Source organism: Cherax quadricarinatus, chromosome 16, assembly GCF_038502225.1.
Source record: "Cherax quadricarinatus isolate ZL_2023a chromosome 16, ASM3850222v1, whole genome shotgun sequence".
Taxonomy (NCBI): domain Eukaryota; kingdom Metazoa; phylum Arthropoda; class Malacostraca; order Decapoda; family Parastacidae; genus Cherax; species Cherax quadricarinatus.
Genome location: NC_091307.1, coordinates 9,295,545 through 9,316,173, shown reverse-complemented (window position 1 = coordinate 9,316,173; position 20,629 = coordinate 9,295,545). Strand labels below are relative to the sequence as shown.

The 20,629-nt window shown below is 41.0% G+C and overlaps 1 protein-coding gene across 2 annotated transcripts in view; it reads right to left on the bottom strand.

Annotated features, from left to right (window-relative positions):
• Positions 1 to 20,629, bottom strand: part of bon (tripartite motif-containing protein bonus) — a 183,977-nt gene that overhangs the window by 78,897 nt on the left and 84,451 nt on the right. The window contains exons 8-9 of one of the 2 annotated variants that reach the window (XM_070085386.1): positions 13,097 to 13,317; positions 4,236 to 5,091 (exon numbers count right to left, since the gene is read on the bottom strand). In XM_070085386.1, the coding sequence (XP_069941487.1) occupies positions 4,236 to 5,091; positions 13,097 to 13,317 (1,077 nt within the window). The remainder of the gene's footprint in view (positions 1 to 4,235; positions 5,092 to 13,096; positions 13,318 to 20,629) is intronic. The other variant, XM_070085387.1, reaches the window with a different exon arrangement.

Genomic DNA, 20,629 nt, shown 5'->3' with positions numbered 1-20,629 from the left:
CAGAGAGCATGTATAGTCCCTTTATATAAAGGGAAAGGGGACAAAAGAGACTGTAAAAATTATAGAGGAATAAGTTTACTGAGTATACCAGGAAGTGTACGGTAGGGTTATAATTGAAAGACTTAGAGGTAAGACAGAATGTAGGATTGCGGATGAGCAAGGAGGTTTCAGAGTGGGTAGGGGATGTGTAGATCAAGTGTTTACATTGAAGCATATATGTGAACAGTATTTAGATAAAAGTAGGGGAGTTTTTATTGCATTTATGGATTTAGAAAAGGCATATGATAGAGTGGATAGAGGAGCAATGTGGCAGATGTTGCAAGTATATGGAATAGGTGGTAAGTTATTAAATGCTGTAAAGAGTTTTTATGAGGATAGTGAGGCTCAGGTTAGGGTGTGTAGAAGAGAGGGAGACTACTTCCCAGTAAAAGTAGGTCTTAGACAGGGATGTGTAATGTCACCATGGTTGTTTAATATATTTATAGATGGGGTTGTAAAGGAAGTAAATGCTAGGGTGTTCGGGAGAGGGGTGGGATTAAATTTTGGGGAATCAAATTCAAAATGGGAATTGACACAGTTACTTTTTGCTGATGATACTGTGCTTATGGGAGATTCTAAAGAAAAATTGCAAAGGTTAGTGGATGAGTTTGCGAATGTGTGTAAAGGTAGAAAGTAGAAAGTGAACATAGAAAAGAGTAAGGTGATGAGGGTATCAAATGATTTAGATAAAGAAAAATTGGATGTCAAATTGGGGAGGAGGAGTATGGAAGAAGTGAATGTTTTCAGATACTTGGGAGTTGACGTGTCGGCGGATAGATTTATGAAGGATGAGGATAATCATAGAATTGATGAGGGAAAAAAGGTGAGTGGTGCGTTGAGGTATATGTGGGGTCAAAAAATGTCATCTATGGAGGCAAAGAAGGGAATGTATGAAAGTATAGTAGTACCAACACTCTTATATGGGTGTGAAGCTTGGGTGGTAAATGCAGCAGTGAGGAGACGGTTGGAGGCAGTGGAGATGTCCTGTCTAAGGGCAATGTGTGGTGTAAATATTATGCAGAAAATTCGGAGTGTGGAAATTAGGAAAAGGTGTGGAGTTAATAAAAGTATTAGTCAGAGGGCAGAAGAGGGGTTGTTGAGGTGGTTTGGTCATTTAGAGAGAATGGGTCAAAGTAGAATGACATGGAAAGCATATAAATCTATAGGGGAAGGAAGGCGGGGTAGGGGTCGTCCTCGAAAGGGTTGGAGAGAGGGGGTAAAGGAGGTTTTGTGGGCAAGGAGCTTGGACTTCCAGCAAACATGCGTGAGCGTGTTAGATAGGAGTGAATGGAGACGAATGGTACTTGGGACCTGACGATCTGTTGGAGTGTGAGCAGGGTAATATTTAGTGAAGGGATTCAGGGAAACCGGTTATTTTCATATAGTCGGACTTGAGTCCTGGAAATGGGAAGTACAATGCCTGCACTTTAAAGGAGGGGTTTGGGATACTGGCAGTTTGGAGGGATATGTTGTGTATCTTTAGACGTATATGCTTCTAAACTGTTGTATTCTGAGCACCTCTGCAAAAGCAGTGATAATGTGTGAGTGTGGTGAAAGTGTTGAATGATGATGAAAGTATTTTCTTTTTGGGGATTTTCTTTCTTTTTTGAGTCACCCTGCCTCGGTGGGAGACGGCCGACTTGTTGAAAAAAAAAAAAATCCACACCTCCTAATTTCTACACTATGAATTCTCTGCATAATGTTTATGCCACACATTGCCCTTAGACACAACATCTCCACTGCCTCCAGCCTCCTCCCTGCTGTAACATTCACAACCCATGTTTCACACCCATATAAGAGTGTTGGTACTATTATACTCTCATACGTTCCCTTCTTTGACTTCATGGATTATGTTCTTTGTCTCCACAGATACCTCAAAGCACCACCCACCTTTTTTTTTTTATCTATTCTATGGTTTACCTTGTCTTTCATAAACCCATCTGAAACACGTGCACTCCTAAATATCTGCACACATTTACTTCATCTACACTCCCTCCCTCCAATCTGATATCCAATTTTTCCTTACCTAACTCATTTGATACCCTTATCACCTTCCTCTTATCTATGTTCACTTTCAATTTCTGTCCTTTAACACACTGGCTGTCTCCCACCAAGGCAGGGTGATCCGAAAAAGAAACACTTTCACCATTATTTACATTATCACTGTCTTGCCAGAGGCATGCAGATATGATTGTTTAGGTGTCACTGTAAACAGTAAATATCCCAGTTTCTAAGAGATCTGACATTATGTTATGGAGAAACTATACTGAGATCAGGTGAGAAGCACTCTTTCTCCACACAAAAACATAGGTGATCTTTCAGTCTAATAAGAATACTGGTTGGTAGCCAGCAACCACCCTGGAAGGTAATACTGCCCTACAAAACAAGTATGATGTGGAAGCCTGCTAAATGTTATACACTTTGGCAAGATTGCTGATCCATTCTCTTTCTCTCTTAAATGTGCAAGATGAGAGGCAAATCCTGCTACTGTTAGTTACTTCCAGTATACACTACATACATGCAAATGTGCATGAATGTGTATGTATATCATACCTTATGTTTACCTTATACTGTTTCTGGGGGTCATTGTCCTTGTGGCCCAGTGCCAGGCCAGATCTCATGGTTGCTGGCTTGATCAGCTACACTGTTGGTGCTTTCTGCACAGTCAAACATATACACCACAGTCCAGTTGATCAGGAAATGATTTAAAGAACCTATCAACTTTTCTCTAGAAGACAGATAGAGGTTAGTTGATAATTCCCCTCATGTATGAAAGGAGGGCACTGAAAAATTGAGGATGTCTAACACTTACTGCTCTCTCTCTCTCTTTCTCTCATTGCACCCCTGCTTTTTATTGGAGGTACTTTGCACCATGTGCTAAACCTCCTGCTTGCAATATCTCCTGCCTTGCAAGAGGCAGTTATCATAAAGCAGTATTTCAGCCTGTAGAGAAAAAGTGACCTGAAGATTGTCTTTATTAGATTGGCATCTGTTCTGAACGTCCTAGTTATCCAGCCTATCATTTTCCTTGTGGTAAAAACATGCCAAAACGTGAAAAAACTGTTACTGTTATCTTGGAGAGCTTTAACCTCATCAAGGTCATGTACCAGCAGCATAGGCTTTCTAATTACCCATTCTATGATTTTTTCCCAAATTTCCCTCTTAGACTTCGAGGTATCACATTCCATAAAAAAAATTTACTACCTGACATACATTCCACACCTGTCATACATTCCACACCTGTCATTTGGTCTCCAAGAAAATGTTGTCTCAATAAAAGTTTCCATTCTCCCATAATGTCCTTTTACTTTTAGCCCAGTTTTGTCCAATTGTTAACAATGAATATATACATTTTTTTTTTGTTTTTTTGTTTTTTGTCCTTTGATCACGTCTTAATTTTTCCATCGTTCATTTTGGGATTACTAAAGTCTCATTTTGGCCTATGACAGAATGTTGCCATGAGACATTTTCCACATGAAACCCCCCACCCATTCCCGATTTTTAAGACCCACCTTGTGAAGTTGAAAAAGGAAGTGTCAAATACTCATGATGACAGACTTTAGTTACAAATAAATTTAGCTAAATTCTGATAAAGACCCAAATGAGTGCAAATTTTCAAACTTCAGGACAAACTGACAGTCAGAGAGAGGAAAAAAAAAAGACAAACAACTATGTGATTTAGGGATGAAGTTATCTACTGAAAAAATATATAAGAGCTAAAGAAAACACAGTCATTAATTCAAGCAAAACTAGAGATAAGGTTCCTGGGATAAATAAAGCCTGGAAGATACTAATCATGTGTACCAAGAGGGAAAAAACCTATACTGCACTGGATTAATGCACTCTTGATGTACAGAAACCAAAATATTAAGTTATACTTTGCATTATGAAACTGAAGATGCAAAGGGAAAAGTAATTAACTTTAAAACCTTGTTCATAGCTTAGCCAAATATTCTAAACGAAAATGAAAACTGTTGCCTCTGCATGACAGCTTATTTTCAAAGCCTGCAATATGTTTCGCATGGAATACTGGGACAAATACTATTGCTGGCACACCTCAAGTATAGGTCAATTCTTTTAGTGTGCAAATATTAAGGTTACATTTTACTCTACAATAAGTGACGAAGACAATGACTAATAGTCCTGCAAGTTTCAAGATCTGTGCATCAACCTGTGTATAAGCTGTAGCAACTTACCTGGCCCAAACTTTCACTTTGGAGCCTAGCTTCGTTGGCGGTCTCCTTCCCATCTGAGTTTCCACAGGGCTTGGGAAGGATTGACCTGAAGCCTGGGATCCTGGTGAGCGGGGGCAAGTTGTGAGGGACGTTGGAGGTACTGTTGGAAGTAGTGGTGATGGAGGTGATCGAAGTTGAGGAACTCACCCCGCCATTGGTTTTATTGGGCCCAAGTACAATTTTGAAGGAGTTGTCTACACTCTCATGGGGGATGGAAACCATTGGTGTGTTGGAGTTAAGAGATGATTTTGAGGATTCAGGTGTTTGAGGAATGTGCCACGATGGAGTAGGACTGCTGCTCTCTTTCAGCTGTGGCTGTTGAGTACTATGGGGTGACGGCTGACGGGAGTCTGGTTTTGGTCCTAGTGTGGGTTGTGACAAAGTGCTTCGTAAAATGCCCTGTAGAGAGAGATGCTGTTGGTGTTGTTGCTTCTGTTGCTGAAGTTGCTGAATTTGTGAATGCCCATGCTGTGGGAGAGGTTGAGATTGCTTCTGCTGAGGAACAGGAGTAATACTAATTCCTGATGGAGGATTTAACTGCCCACTCATGTTCACCATGCTTAGTGGGTTGTTATTAGCCGCTGATACAGCTGCCATTTGTGAAATACTTGCCATTGCAGCAGCAGCAGCAGGAGTCATAGTACTTTGTCTAAAAGAAACTGGACCTCTGGATGACCCTTGTTGGTCATGGTGTCGCCCTGGCCCCTGATGTGGCTGCTGCTGTTGGTGTTGGTGCTGCTGTAGGCGAGCTGCTAAATGAGGATTAAATGCATTTAGCTTGTATGTCCCACCAGATCCTAAAAGCCCTCGAAGATGACTGGAAAATAAAAAAAAAGCATGTAATAGTTTTCCATACGAAAGAAATGACTGATTATTTATAAATGCTGTAATGGAAGAAGCAGTCCATACCACATGAGGCACTGAGAAGAAAACTGACAAATGCAGCAGCAAGTGAAAACTTCATTTTCTAAAAAAAAAATGTACATTTTTTTTTTCAACAAGTCGGCCATCTCCCACCAAGGCAAGATGACAGAAAAAGAAAAAATCCCCAAAAAGAAAATACTTTCATCATCATTCAACACTTTCACCTCACTCACACATAATCACTGTCTTTGCAGAGGCACCTAGATACAACAGTTTAGAAGCATATATAACATACCCCTCCAAACTGCCAATATCCCAAACTCCTCCTTTAAAGTGCAGGCACTGTATTTTCCATTTCCAGTATTCAAGTCTGGCTATATAAAAATAAAACTGCTCACACTCCAACAGCTTGTCAGGTCCCAAAAACCATTCATCTCCATTCACTCCTATCTAACATGCTCACACATGCTTGCTGGAAGTCCAAGCCCCTTGCCCACAAAACCTCCTTTACCCCCTCCCTCCAACCTTTTCAAGGGCAACCCCTACCCCACCTTCCTTCCCCCTACAGATTTTTTTTTTATTAACACACTGGCCGATTCCCACCAAGGCAGGGTGGCCCGAAAAAAGAAAAACTTTCACCATCATTCACTCCATCACTGTCTTGCCAGAAGGGTGCTTTATACTACAGTTTTTAAACTGCAACATTAACACCCCTCCTTCAGAGTGCAGGCACTGTACTTCCCATCTCCAGGACTAGAGTCCGGCCTGCCAGTTTCCCTGAATCCCTTCATAAATGTTACTTTGCTCACACTCCAACAGCACATCAAGTATTAAAAACCATTTGTCTCCATTCACTCCTATCAAACACGCTCACACATGCCTGCTGGAAGTCCAAGCCCCTCACACACAAAACCTCCTTTACCCCCTCCCTCCAACCTTTCCTAGGCCGACCCCTACCCCGCCTTCCTTCCACTACAGACTGATACACTCTTGAAGTCATTCTGTTTCGCTCCATTCTCTCTACATGTCCGAACCACCTCAACAACCCTTCCTCAGTTGAAGATTGAGACACTTATGCAGCATATGGGAATCTTTATTCAGGAAACGTTCCGCCACACAGTGGCTTCATCAGTCCAATACAAAGAGGAAGCCGTAAGGAGAGGGGGAGTATGAGGTAATCAGTCCCTCACAACCCTTCCTCAGCTCTCTGGACAACAGTTTTGGTAATCCCGCACCTCCCCCTAAATTCCAAACTACGAATTCTCTGCATTATATTCACACCACACAATGCCCTCAGACATGACATCTCCACTGCCTCCAGCCCTCTCCTTGCTGCAACATTCATCACCCATGCCTCACACCCATATAAAAGCATTGGTAAAACTATACTCTCATACATTCCCCTCTTTGCCTCCAAGGACAAAGTTCTTTGTCTACACAGACTCCTAAGTGCACCGCTCGCCCTTTTCCCCTCATCAGTTCTATGATTCACCTCATCTTTCATAGACCCATCCGCTGACACGTCCACTCCCAAATATCTGAATATATTCACCTCCTCCATACTCTCTCCCTCTAATCTGATATCCAATCTTTTATCACCTAATCTTTTTGTTATCCTCATAACCTTACTCTTTCCTGTATTCACTTTTAATTTTCTTCTTTTGCATACCTTACCAAATTCATCCACCAATCTCTGCAACTTCTCTTCAGAATCTCCCAAGAGCACAGTGTCATCAGCAAAGAGCAACTGTGACAACTCCCACTCTATGTGTGATTCTTTATCTTTTAACTCCACACCTCTTGCCAAGACCCTCGCATTTACTTCTCTTACAACCCCATCTATAAATATATTAAACAACCATGGTGACATCACACATCCTTGTCTAAGGCCTACTTTTACTGGGAAATAATCTCCCTCTTTCCTACATACTCTAACTTGAGCCTCACTATCCTCGTAAAAACTCTTCACTGCTTTCAGTAACCTACCTCCTACACCATACACCTGCAACATCTGCCACACTGCCCCCCTATCCACCCTGTCATACGCCTTTTCCAAATCCATAAATGCCACAAAAGCCTCTTTAGCCTTATCTAAATACTGTTCGCTTATATGTTTCAATGTAAACACCTGGTCCACACACCCCCTACCTTTCCTAAAGCCTCCTTGTTCATCTGCTATCCTATTCTCCGTCTTACTCTTAATTCTTTCAATAATAACTCTACCATACACTTTACCAGGTATACTCAACAGACTTATCCCCCTATAATTTTTGCACTCTTTTGTCCTCCTTGCCTTTATACAAAGGAACTATGCATGCTCTCTGCCAATCCCTAGGTACCTTACCCTCTTCCATACATTTATTAAATAATTGCACCAACCACTCCAAAACTATATCCCCACCTCCTTTTAACATTTCCATCTTTATCCCATCAATCCCGGCTGCCTTACCCCCTTTCATTTTACCTACTGCCTCACGAACTTCCCCCACACTCACAACTGGCTCTTCCTCACTCCTACAAGATGTTATTCCTCCTTGCCCTCTACACGAAATCACAGCTTCCCTATCTTCATCAACATTTAACAATTCCTCAAAATATTTCCTCCATCTTCCCAATACCTCTAACTCTCCATTTAATAACTCTCCTCTCCTATTTTTAACTGACAAATCCATTTGTTCTCTAGGCTTCCTTAACTTGTTATCTCACTTCAAAGCTTTTTCTTATTTTCAACAAAATTTGTTGATAACATCTCACCCACTCTCTCATTTGCTCTCTTTTTACATTGCTTCACCACTCTCTTAACATCTCTCTTTTTCTCCATATACTCTTCCCTCCTTGCATCACTTCTACTTTGTAAAAACTTCTCATATGCTAACTTTTTCTCCCTTACTACTCTCTTTACATCATCATTCCACCAATCGCTCCTCTTCCCTCCCGCACCCACTTTCCTGTAACCACAAACTTCTGCTGAACACTCTAACACTACATTTTTAAACCTACCTCATACATCTTCGACCCCATTGCCTATGCTCTCATTAGCCCATCTATCCTCCAATAGTTGTTTATATCTTACCCTAACTGCCTCCTCTTTTAGTTTACAAACCTTCACCTCTCTCTTCCCTGATGCTTCTATTCTCCTTGTATCCCATCTACCTTTTACTCTCAGTGTAGCTACAACTAGAAAGTGATCTGATATATCTGTGGCCCCTCAATAAACATGTACATCCTGAAGTCTACTCAACAGTCTTTTATCTACCAATACATAATCCAACAAACTACTGTCATTTCACCCTACATCATATCTTGTATACTTATTTATCCTCTTTTTCTTAAAATATGTATTACCTATAACTAAACCCCTTTCTATACAAAGTTCAATCAAAGGGCTCCCATTATCATTTACACCTGGCACCCCAAACTTACCTACCACACCTTCTACTTTAGCATTCAGGTCCCCTACCACAATTACTCTCTCACTTGGTTCAAAGGTTCCTATACATTCACTTAACATCTCCCAAAATCTCTCTCTCTCCTCTACATTCCTCTCTTCTCCAGGTGCATACACGGTTCTTATGACCCACTTTTTGCATCCAACCTTTACTTTAATCCACATAATTCTTGAATTTACACATTCATATTCTCTTTTCTCCTTCCATAACTGATCCTTCAACATTACTGCTACCCCTTCCTTAGCTCTAACTCTCTCAGATACTCCAGATTTAATCCCATTTATTTCCCCCCACCGAAACTCCCCTACCCCCTTCAGCTTTGTTTCTCTTAGGGCCAGGACATCCAACTTCTTTTCATTCATAACATCAGCAATCATCTGTTTCTTGTCATCCGCACTACATCCACGCACATTCAAGCATCCCAGTTTTATAAAGTTTTTCTTCTTCTCTTTTTTAGTAAATGTCTACAGGAGAAGGGGTTACCAGCCCATCGCTCCTGGCATTTTAGTCTCCTCATACGACACGCATGGCTTACGGAGGGAAGATTCTTTTCCACTTCCCCATGGACAATAGAAGAAATAAAGAAGAACAAGAGCTATTTAGAAAAAGGAGAAAAACCTAGATGTATGTATCTTTTCTTTCTTTCAACACACCGGCCGTATCCCACCGAGGTGGGGTGGCCCAAAAGGAAAAACGAAAGTTTCTCCTTTTACATTTAGTAATATATACAGGAGAAGGGGTTACTAGCCCCTTGCTCCCGGCATTTTAGTCGCCTCTTACGATGCGCATGGCTTACGGAGGAAGAATTCTGTTCCACTTCCCCATGGAGAGATGTATGTATATATATATATGCATGTGCATGTCTGTGAAGTGTGACCAAAGTGTTTATGAGACAGAAAGAGAAACCAGCAATCCTACCATCAAGCAAAACAGTTACAGGTTTCTGTTTCATAGTCATCTGGCAGGACGGTAGTACTTCCCTGGGTGGTTGCTGTCTACCAACCTACTACCTACTTTGATCCATTCTCTCTAAATGACAAAACCACCTCAACAACCCCTCTTTAGCCCTCTGAATAATACTTTTAGTAACTCCACACCTCCTAATTTCCACACTCTGAATTCTCTGCATAATATTTACACCACACATTGCCTTTAGACAGGACATCTCCACTGCCTTCAGCCGCCTCCTCGCTGCAGCATTTGCAACCCAAGCTTCACACCTATATAAGAGTTTTGGTACCACTATACTTTCATACATTCCCTTCTTTGCCTCCATTGATAATGTTTTTTGTCTCCACAGTTACCTCAACGCACCACTCATCAATTCTATGGTTAACCTCATCCTTCATAAACCCATCTGCTGACAAGTCAACTCTCAAGTATCTGAAAACATTCACTTCTTCTATTCTCCTCTCCAATGTGATATCCAATTTTTATTTATCTAAATCATTTGATACCCTCATCACCTTACTCTTATCTATGTTCACTTTCAACTTTCTACCTTTACACACCCTCCTAACTCGTCCACTAAGCTTTGCAACTTTTCTTTAGAATCTCCCAAAAGCACAGTATCATCAGCAAAAAGTAACTGTGTCAACTCCCATTTTGTATTTGATTCCCCATAATTTAATCACACCCCTCTCCCGAACACCCTAGCATTTATTTCTTTTACAACCCCATCTATAAATATATTAAACAACCATGGTGACATTACACATCCCTGTCTAAGACCAACTTTTACCAGGAAGTAATCTCCCTCTCTTCTACATAGCCTAACCTGAGCCTTGCTATCCTCATAAGAACTCTTTACACCATTTAGTAACTTACTACCTATTCCACATACTTGAAACATCTGCCACAATACTCAGTAGACTTCTTCTATAATTTTTACAATCTCTCTTGTCCCCCTTCCCTTAACATAAAGGATTTATACATGCTCTCTGCCAATCCCTAGGTACTTTCCCCTCTTTCATACATTTATTCAACAAAAATACCAACCACTCCATCATTATATACCCCCCTTCTTTTAACATTTCTGTCATAATACCTCCAGCTCCCTATCAACTAACTCCCCTACTCTGTTTTTAACTGACAAATCCATTCGTTCCCTAGGCTTTCTTTACGTGTTTATCTCACTCCACATTTTTTCTTATTTTCTGCAAAATTTCTTGACAGTGCCTCTCCCACTCAATCATCTGCTCTCCTTTTGTTCATCACTCTCTAAAATAAGACCAGTTTGATCAAAACTGTATTGCTGCTGAGATATTGTTACAAACATGTGGCAAATGTACTTTCATTTTTCTTTTTGGGCCACCCTGCCTTGGTTGGATATGGCCAGTTTGTTGAAAGATGATGATGTTGCAAATGTTTGTAGGTAAATAAGACCAGTTTGATCAAAACTGTATTGTTACTGAGATACTGTTGCAGACATATTGCAAATGTTTGTAGGCAATCTTCTCAATAGTGAAATTAGCCAAATCATCTTTTTTTTTTTTTTATGTGTGAGTTTCACAAAGGTGACATATGGCACATTTGTTGTTTTTCTTTTCAACATCTCATATATACTGTATTAGAGTATAGGCTGCTTTCTTAAAAATAAATCAACCTGAATTTTTGTCCAAAAAATTCCTTAATGAATAAAGTTGCATTTCTGAACATCATTTGTAACTTAAATTTTTTATATTTTCCCATATGAACCCATATTTACCCTTTAAATTTATTTTGGCTAGGGTATGTAGGAGAAAAAAGGAGTACTTTCCAATAAAAATAGGCCTTAGATAGAGGTATGTGATGTCATGATGGACTATTAACATATTTATCAATAAGATTGCAAACTGAAACACATTTATGGATGAAGCTGCAAATTAATGGAATGCCAGGGAGCTGGGAAGAAGTGTAGAATTAATAGATAATGACTGACACACAGTGGGAGTTGTCACAAAAGTTCTTTGCCATTGGCACTGTTCTTTGAGGAAATGATACATAATATTAGGGCTACTTGTCTGATATCTGGCTAAATGCAATGCCAAATTACAAATTTCATGGAAGAGCACAACCTACACAACCCAAACAAGTCACCAAATATAATAAGCATGGATTTAGAGCGGAGAAGATCATACTTCTCGCAGCTATTAAACCACTATGTCGTAGTGGTTTAATAGTGTCATAGAATTACAGAAGAAGAAAACCAACTTTAAGTGTGGTGATATGAGATATAAATTAGGGAGCAGAGGTTCCCTTTTTATAAATTTTGTCATTAGTAAGGACCAAGCAAAATAGGATGATTATAAGGGTGTATAGATCTTGAGTGAATGGAAGGCCTAGATGTCATAAGAAAAGTGGGAGGGGAAGTGTGAAAGTGATAGGGGCTAAAGCGGGATAGGAGACAAGTGGTTTTTGCATGTGAATTACTGTTGACATATAAGTGCAGTCTGTGTGGAAAATTATGACACTGACTTCAGGCCAAACCTTTGGCCAATGAAACATTTGGCAGCAGATGATGGAAGTTTCAAATTTCATACATCAGTTGCAAGTTGAGTCATGCAACTTCAACAATGGGTACATCTCTTTGGGTCAAACTCTGCACTATGTTCAATGAAGCTCAGATGATGGCACATGTGATGGCGTCAACATGACTCACAAAATCGTAATGACACGATTGCAAACAAACCATACCACGGGCGGGATTGAACCCGCGGTCAGAGAGCCTCAAAACTCCAGACCGTCGCGTTAGCCACTGGACCAGCTAGCCACAATAAGATTTGTCCAACTAGGTATATTTCTACACCATAGGAAGGTTAGCATAAGCACCACTGTGACCACAAATGCAGAGTTCGTCACGGCCACGCTAGCTGGAGATTCGTCTGTAAAAACTTACATTTGTGGTCACAGTGGTGCCTATGCTAACCTTCCTATGGTGTAGAAATATACCTAGTTGGACAAATCTTATTGTGGCTAGCTGGTCCAGTGGCTAACGCGACGGTCTGGAGTTTTGAGACTCTCTGACCGCGGGTTCAATCCCGCCCGTGGTATGGTATGACATGTGATGGATAATAATGTTAGAAGAAAAACAAGACACTGCCCTCTTCTAACATTATTATCCTTCAAATATGCCATCAGCTGAGCTTTAATGAACATAATGCACAGTTCGACCCCAAGGTGGATGACCCCATTCTTGAAGATGCATGGCCCCATTTGCAATTGGTGTATGAGTTTTTTTCCAAGATTTCTGAAAGTCCAGATTTCAATCATCTGTTTTTCTGATCAAAAGTTTGCCTGCAGCTGGCATAAACTGTAAAGTAACATACAGGAAAGGATTCAGAGAAATCAATTAGTTGAACTTAAAGTTCTAGTAGTGAGAAGTAAGGTGCTTACACACTGAAGGTGAGGACACTGAGTCTCAGTGCATCATTGGAATAGTTATGACTACCATTTAGAGGAAACAGCTCAGAAATGAGTGAATGTGCTTTCATTTCTAGGATCACCCCAAACTAGTAGCAAGTTATATACCTATTTTCTCCAATGGGATGAGTTGTAGAAGAAACAGATGAAGACACGTCTGATGACCTGCCCTGGGTCAACTGAGGCATTCTAGCAAAGGTGGTGTGACTGGCCCCTGGGTGGGGCTGAGCACATGGTTTGGGCTGTATTCTCACAAGGCCTGGTGGATTAGCAGGACCAGGAGGACCAGGACCAAATGTGTGAAATTTATGATGCATATTACTCCCACTCTGTAAATATAAAAGTACATATGAATTCAGAATATCATCATCTGTGAAAAAAATAAATATAGTACAATTACACTGTGAAATCTATTTATGTAAAATTACAATAAAATGGGAATTTTGATAAAATTTAAGTATCTCTAGGGGTCACACAACTGCAAAATCAGAAACAATTACAAAATTTACTAAAATTGTTTTAATATTTACAAAAAAAAAAAATGCTAACATCTGGCAATAGTGATATTCTTATTTAAACTGACTCACTGTAAGTAATTTTATTAATAATTATGTGAGTATCTCCTCCAGTTAGCTGGACTTGAGTCCTGGAGGTTAGAAGTACAATGCCTGCACTTTAAAGTAGGGGTTTGAGATATTGGCTGCTTGGAGTGACATCTAAACTGTCATATATGGAGTATAGTACAGTAGTTTCACAATCTGCTCTTCAAGTCAAGAAGAGTGCCCCCTCCTCAGCTGCCAGGCCATGAGAGGTGTCTTCCCCAGCCTCCAGGCCATGAGCAGTGCTCCCCCCTCAACTGCCGAGCCACCATCAGTGCCCCCTCCTCAGCCTCCAGGCCATGAGAAGAGACCCCCTTCAGCTGCTGGGCCATGAGAGAGTCCCCCCAGCCACTGGGCCGTGAGAAGTGCCCCCCCCCCCTGCTGAGCAGTGAGAGGTGCCTCCCTAGCCTCTAGACCACAAGCAGTGCTCCTTCCCCCCTCAGCTGCTGGGCAACAAGCAGTGCCCCCTCCTCAGTCAATGGGCCATGAGCAGTGCCCCCTCCTCAGCTGCTGCAACATAATCAGTGCCCTCCTCCTCAGTGACATGGCCATAAGCAGTGCCCCCCCCTCCCTCAGTCTCTCAGCATTCTTTCTAAGCAAGAGCAAGTCATGGCCATTATTTCTGCTTAACTAATGTGTTCTCAAATTCATATTACTTAGGAATGACTAATTCACAGTAGTATATAAAACACCTGAATAAAAAGTTCAAATAGAATGTTCAGTGCATTAATATCAAGAATAAATAAAAATTCTGTAGACAGCTTTACTGGACTATAAATCTTAAAGTTTAGTACAGTAACCCAGGATTATAAATTATCATACTTACACTGTTATTATACATTCGTGTACCTTTAACCCCTTCAGGGTCCAAGGCCCAAATCTGAAGTGGTGCCCCAGTGTCCAAGAATTTTCAAAAAAAAAATTTGTTATTTTTTCTTATGAAATGGTAGAGAATCTTTTTGTGAAGGTAATAAAACAAAAAGTACAAAATTTGATGGAAAATTGACGAAATTATGCTCTCGCGAATTTTGATGTGTCAGTGATATTTACGAATCAGCGATTTTGCCGACTTTGACTCCCATTTTAGGCCAATTACATTATTCCAATCAACCAAATTCTTAGCTATTTCACTAGTATTACTTCTATTCTATCGATTGAGGACAAGAAATCGCCAAGTCAACTGTTTCAACTACAAATTAAAGTGATCAGAAATTGTTAATTTGGCTAATTTAACACAAAGTTCAAAATATTCCAATTTCAAAATAGGGTCCAGAATAAACAATGTAGGTATTCCTGGAACTAAACTAACATTTCCTCTGTTCATTAGTTACGTTTTGAGGCTTTACTAATAAATTCCATTTTGATTTTTTATTCACATAATGAATTTTTATTCCCACCAAAAAATAGAAGATTTACTGTTATGCAATACTGTAATAATTGTATAAATATCATCACCATATTTGTGAATGCATATTAGACCCACCAGCTGGCGTGTATTAGACGTGTGAGGTCGTTTGTTTACTCTTGAATATCGGCAAAAATTTAACATTTCTGCTACTTTGAGCTCAGTTTCAAGCCATTTCCAGTGCTAAAACCAATCAAAATCATCTCTATTTCTGTAATATGTCTTCCATTCTATCAAATGAGACCAAGAAATCGCAAATAGAACTATAAAAAACATACGAAAAAACACTGCAAAGTCGCTGTTTTAATTGAAAAATCATGATTTCAGTTTTTTTCTCTCATTATACACAGTGTGCTGCAGGATCTGTTTTATGTGGTGCACACATACCACATAGATGTATTCTCTCATATCTAGGCCCAAATGTACCACTCAAAGTTTATCAGAGTGAGCTGAGCTCATGACGTAGATCTACGGTTTGGACCCTGAACGTAAAGCCGTAGATCTACGGGACGGACCCTCAAAGGGTTAAAAGTTATGTACCTACCTTAGCTGTACTTCACTATTGTTGAAAAAACATGGTGTTACTTTCTTTCACTAAACCTGATGTTATTGGCCCCTCATGCAATCGGCATACTAAATAAAAGTAGCACAGACAATTCAGATATGCACTGAGGAATTACCAGTAGATGCAGAAATCTGTTATCTCACAATATTGCTGGGAGCCAGAGTAGGTAGCTCGCTCCACAAGTGAGAATACAGCTGATGCTGCCGGCTACAGGTATGTCATATGAAAAGCTTCACTATATCCAATCTCACTTTCATAGGGCCACATTAACCCTTCCAAAAATATAAGGCAACACATACTGCATTATTTTTGACATACCAAGATATTTAAAAAAAACTGCTTTAGCCTTTTTTTTGGAAATTTCTAAAACCTAATTCTATTTTTCCCCTTTATGTTTTTTTGATCAGTTAGTGCTACATTAGATTAGGAATGTAACTCCTTGTTACTGATGGCCAACTATATATGTATATTATCCCATCCAATAAAGTAACTTCTCCATAGGGAAGTGGAATAGAATTCTTCCTCTGTAAGCCATGCATAAGAGGCAACTAAAATGCCAGAGGGGAGGGACTAGTAACCCCTTCTGTATAAATTACTAAATTTTAAAAGAGAAACTTTCGTTTTTCTTTTTCAGTCATTCTGCCTTGGTGGGATATGGCCGGTTTTTTTGAAGAAAAAAAAAAAAGTAACTTTACACAGCCCATTACTCAGTTATTTCCTGCATTAAATTAATGGTGCAGTGCATGGCACACGTAAACATGTTCCCAGGTTCAACACAAGCATTGGGTACCAGTGAGGTGCAGGTGTTTCATGCCATTAACACCATGGCACACATACACATACACACATACACCATGGCATTTTGCTGGCAAAACAAACATGACATATTGTTGATACTGATCCACCAGCATGAAATGAAAGACACAGGAAAAGAGAACACACACACCAATGAACCCATTCAGAGACCAGCTGTTGTTATGGATTACACCACCAACAAGCGTTTGGAAGACATATGTGATGTGCAGACTGGGTCTGCTGATTGTGTCTACAAGAGTTACATTGGTACACAAAATTTCTCCTGCATCTTAAGGACACTGCAATACTGAACATATACAATATGTACCAAGTCAAGACCAGCAACTGCCATATGGTGATTTTTATTTGCCATCAGACATATACAAAAATACCAGGTCACAACACATGAGGTGCATGTGCAGCCATACAGATCACTATGTGACTTCTCATTTGCGGCATTTAGATAACTTCCTAAGGACACTTCCTGCTACAGACAAGAAAAAATGGCCTCAGAAGAGATGTTGAGTGTACACACACAAGAAGGTGCCCAGCAGAGACACTTTGTGTGTAGGGTGTGTGTAAAACACTGAAGTTTGGAGCCATGTTCTGGTGACTTATACAGACTGCGACAGTTCTAGAAACATGTTCAGTGCCTGTAAATTTTTATTTATTGATATTTATTTATTTGTGTGCGTGCGTGTGTTAGTTAGTTGCCATTTGGTCCTAGGCACATGTCGATTAGACACTAGGCCTGTTGTATGTGCATGCGTGTGTATGTGTGTGTGTGTATGTGTGTGTGTGGAACATCCCGTCTTTGTCCACCTCGTCTATTCCGCGCAGTATTTTATATGTCGTTATCATGTCTCCCCTGACCCTCCTGGCCTCCAGTGTCGTCAGGCCGATTTCCCTCAACCTTTCTTCATAGGACAATCCCCGTAGCTCTGGGACTAGTCTTGTTGCAAACCTTTGCACTTTCTCTAATTTCTTGACGTGCTTGACTAGGTGTGGATTCCAAACTGGTGCTGCATACTCCAGTATGGGCCTGACGTAGATGGTGTACAGAGTCTTAAACGAATCCTTACTGAGGTATCGGAACGCTATCCGTAGGTTTGCCAGGCGCCCGTATGCTGCAGCAGTTATCTGATTGATGTGCGCCTCAGGAGATATGCTCGGTGTTATACTCACCCCCAGATCTTTTTCCTTTAGTGAGGTTTGCAGTCTTTGGCCATCTAAACTATATTGTGTCTGCGGTCTTCTTTGCCCTTCCCCAATCTTCATGACTTTGCATTTGGCAGGGTTAAATTCAAGGAGCCAGTTGCTGGACCAGGCTTGTAGCCTGTCCAGATCTCTTTGTAGTCCTGCCTGATCCTCGTCCGATTCGATTCTTCTCATTAACTTCACATCGTCTGCAAACAAGGACACTTCTGAGTCTATCCCTTCCGTTATGTCGTTCACGTATACCAAGAACAGCACAGGTCCTAGGACTGACCCCTGTGGAACCCCGCTTGTCACAGGCGCCCACTCTGACACCTCGTCGCGTACCATGACTCGTTGTTTCCTCCCTGTCAGGTATTCTCTGATCCATTGCAGGGCCTTTCCTGTTATGTGTGCCTGGTCCTCTAGCTTTTGCAGTAACCTCTTGTGAGGAACTGTGTCGAAAGCCTTCTTGCAGTCCAAAAATACGCAGTCGATCCACCCCTCTCTCTCTTGTCTTACTTCTGTCACCTTGTCATAAAACTCTAGTAGGTTTGTGACACAGGATTTTCCTTCCCTGAAACCATGCTGGTTGTCAATTATACACTTGTTTCTTTCCAGGTGCCCCACCACTCTCCTCCTGATGATCTTCTCCATGACCTTGCATACTATACTCGTTAGAGATACAGGTCTGTGTGTGTGTGTGTGTGTGTGTGTGTGTGTGTGTGTGTGTGTGTGTGTGTATGTGTGTGTGTGTGTGTGTACTCACCTAGTTGAGGTTGCAGGGGTCGAGTCCAAGCTCCTGGCCCCACCTTTTCACTGGTCGCTACTAGGTCACTCTCCCTGAACCGTGAGCTTTATCATGCCTCTGCTTAAAGCTATGTATGGATCCTGCCTCCACTACATTGCTTCCCAAACTATTCCACTTCCTGACTACTCTGTGGCTGAAGAAATACAGTGGACCCCCACATAACGATTACCTCCGAATGCGACCAATTATGTAAGTGTATTTATGTAAGTGCGTTTGTACGTGTATGTTTGGGGGTCTGAAATGGACTAATCTACTTCACAATATTCCTTATGGGAATAAATTCGGTCAGTACTGGCACCTGAACATACTTATGGAGTGAAAAAATATCGTTAACTGGGGGTCCACTGTACTTCCTAACATCCCTGTGCTTCATCTGTGTCTTCAACTTCCAACTGTGTCCTCTTGTTGCTGTGTCCCATCTCTGGAACATCCTGTCTTTGTTCACCTTGTCAAATACTCTCAGTATTTTGTATGTCGTTATCATGTCCCCCCTATCTCTCCTGTCCTCCAGTGCTGTCAGGCTGATTTCCCTTAAACTTCCAACTGTGTCCTCTTGTTGCTGTGTCCCATCTCTGGAACATCCTGTCTTTGTTCACCTTGTCAAATACTCTCAGTATTTTGTATGTCGTTATCATGTCCCCCCTATCTCTCCTGTTCTCCAGTGCTGTCAGGCTGATTTCCCTTAAACTTCCAACTGTGTCCTCTTGTTGCTGTGTCCCATCTCTGGAACATCCTCTCTTTGTTCACCTTGTCAAATACTCTCAGTATTTTGTATGTCGTTATCATGTCCCCCCTATCTCTCCTGTCCTCCAGTGCTGTCAGGCTGATTTCCCTTAACCTCTCCTCATAGGACATACCTCTTAGCTTTGGAACTAGTCTTGTTGCAAACCTTTGCACTTTCTCTAGTTTCTTTACGTGCTTGGCTAGGTCTGGGTTCCAAACTGGTGCCGCATACTCCAATATGGGCCTAACGTACACGGTGTACATGTCAGCATAGTTGCTGAACCCCCTTACATGTGTTGTATAGATTAGCTGAGCATTATAGTATCATCCATGTGTTTATATAGAAGACCCCTTAGGCCGAGTGACGGTGTGACGTCACGGGATGCGCATGTGTACGTTCGTACCTCTCCCTCCTCCTCAGTCGGCGTTTGACACAGGCTAGGACAAGACAGAGGCTGGGCTCCATCTCCCATCATCACAGTCTGACAATATATCATTACCATCCAACAAGTGTGTCTACCTTCAACCCTCAATATCTCCTTTTAAGAACCCCTACGATATTTCCCTATTGCATTGAGAGTAAAGACAACTCACTGTGCCATTCATTCAACTTAAAGTAAAATTGAGCAAATCAGATTTGAGTAAAGTACAAGTTCTCTTGATTTTCAAAGTGTTGTTCATTCAATTGCGTATTTTTCTTGTGTGAGTTTCTTTGCTTACTGTGTGACCTGTCAATTTTTAATTACTTATGCAGAATAGTTAAGCATTTTCTTCCCGTTTAAGCTTACTGTGTCATTCTCTCTATTTTTCTTGCCTTTGTGTCCTTCAGTAAGTTCACTGAGAAGATGTCCCAGTCACTTTTAAATGTTCACTTAGTGTATCATGCCAGTCAAAGTCAATATGAATCAGTCCACAGTACCAATATTCCCTTACTGACTGAAAGACAATACCTAGCCCTTGAGCAATGTGTTTGTTCTCACAGCTTGTATCTGAGATTTGTTAAAATGCTGCGAAATGTGAAGTTCAGATTAAGTTCCTATAGATCCGTGAATTACTTATTAACGTAGCCGAGCGGTCAGGCACTAGTAACTCTGTCACTCCCATCTGTGTTCCACCTACACCTTCAGACTTGCAAGATAGTGTTCCGTTGCCTCAAGTGTCCGGGGACACTCAGACTGCCTTGAGTGCACAGCCTATCCCTGCAATGTCTGCTAGTTCGAGCAGTAGTTTCTCCACAGGGGATGCCTTGTCAGAAAACGATTACTTGAAACTAGTAATGCCATCTCTTGTTGATGTGACATGCTGTCTGCAGAAAGACGTCTCTGTTACAGCTAGTGCTCTCACTAGAGTGTCTGTTGTTGTTCCTAATGTTCCAGATGGTGATCCCATCCTAGTTGACAGTAATCAGTGCATTGTAAGAAGTTATTTCTCGAGTAACTTTCACATGTTGTTAACGTTTGTAAGTGAAGTTTCTTTATAGCTGATACCTCGTGTCACTGTGTGCGACTCAGATTGAACATCAGCATTGTTGACCGTGTTCATTTATTTT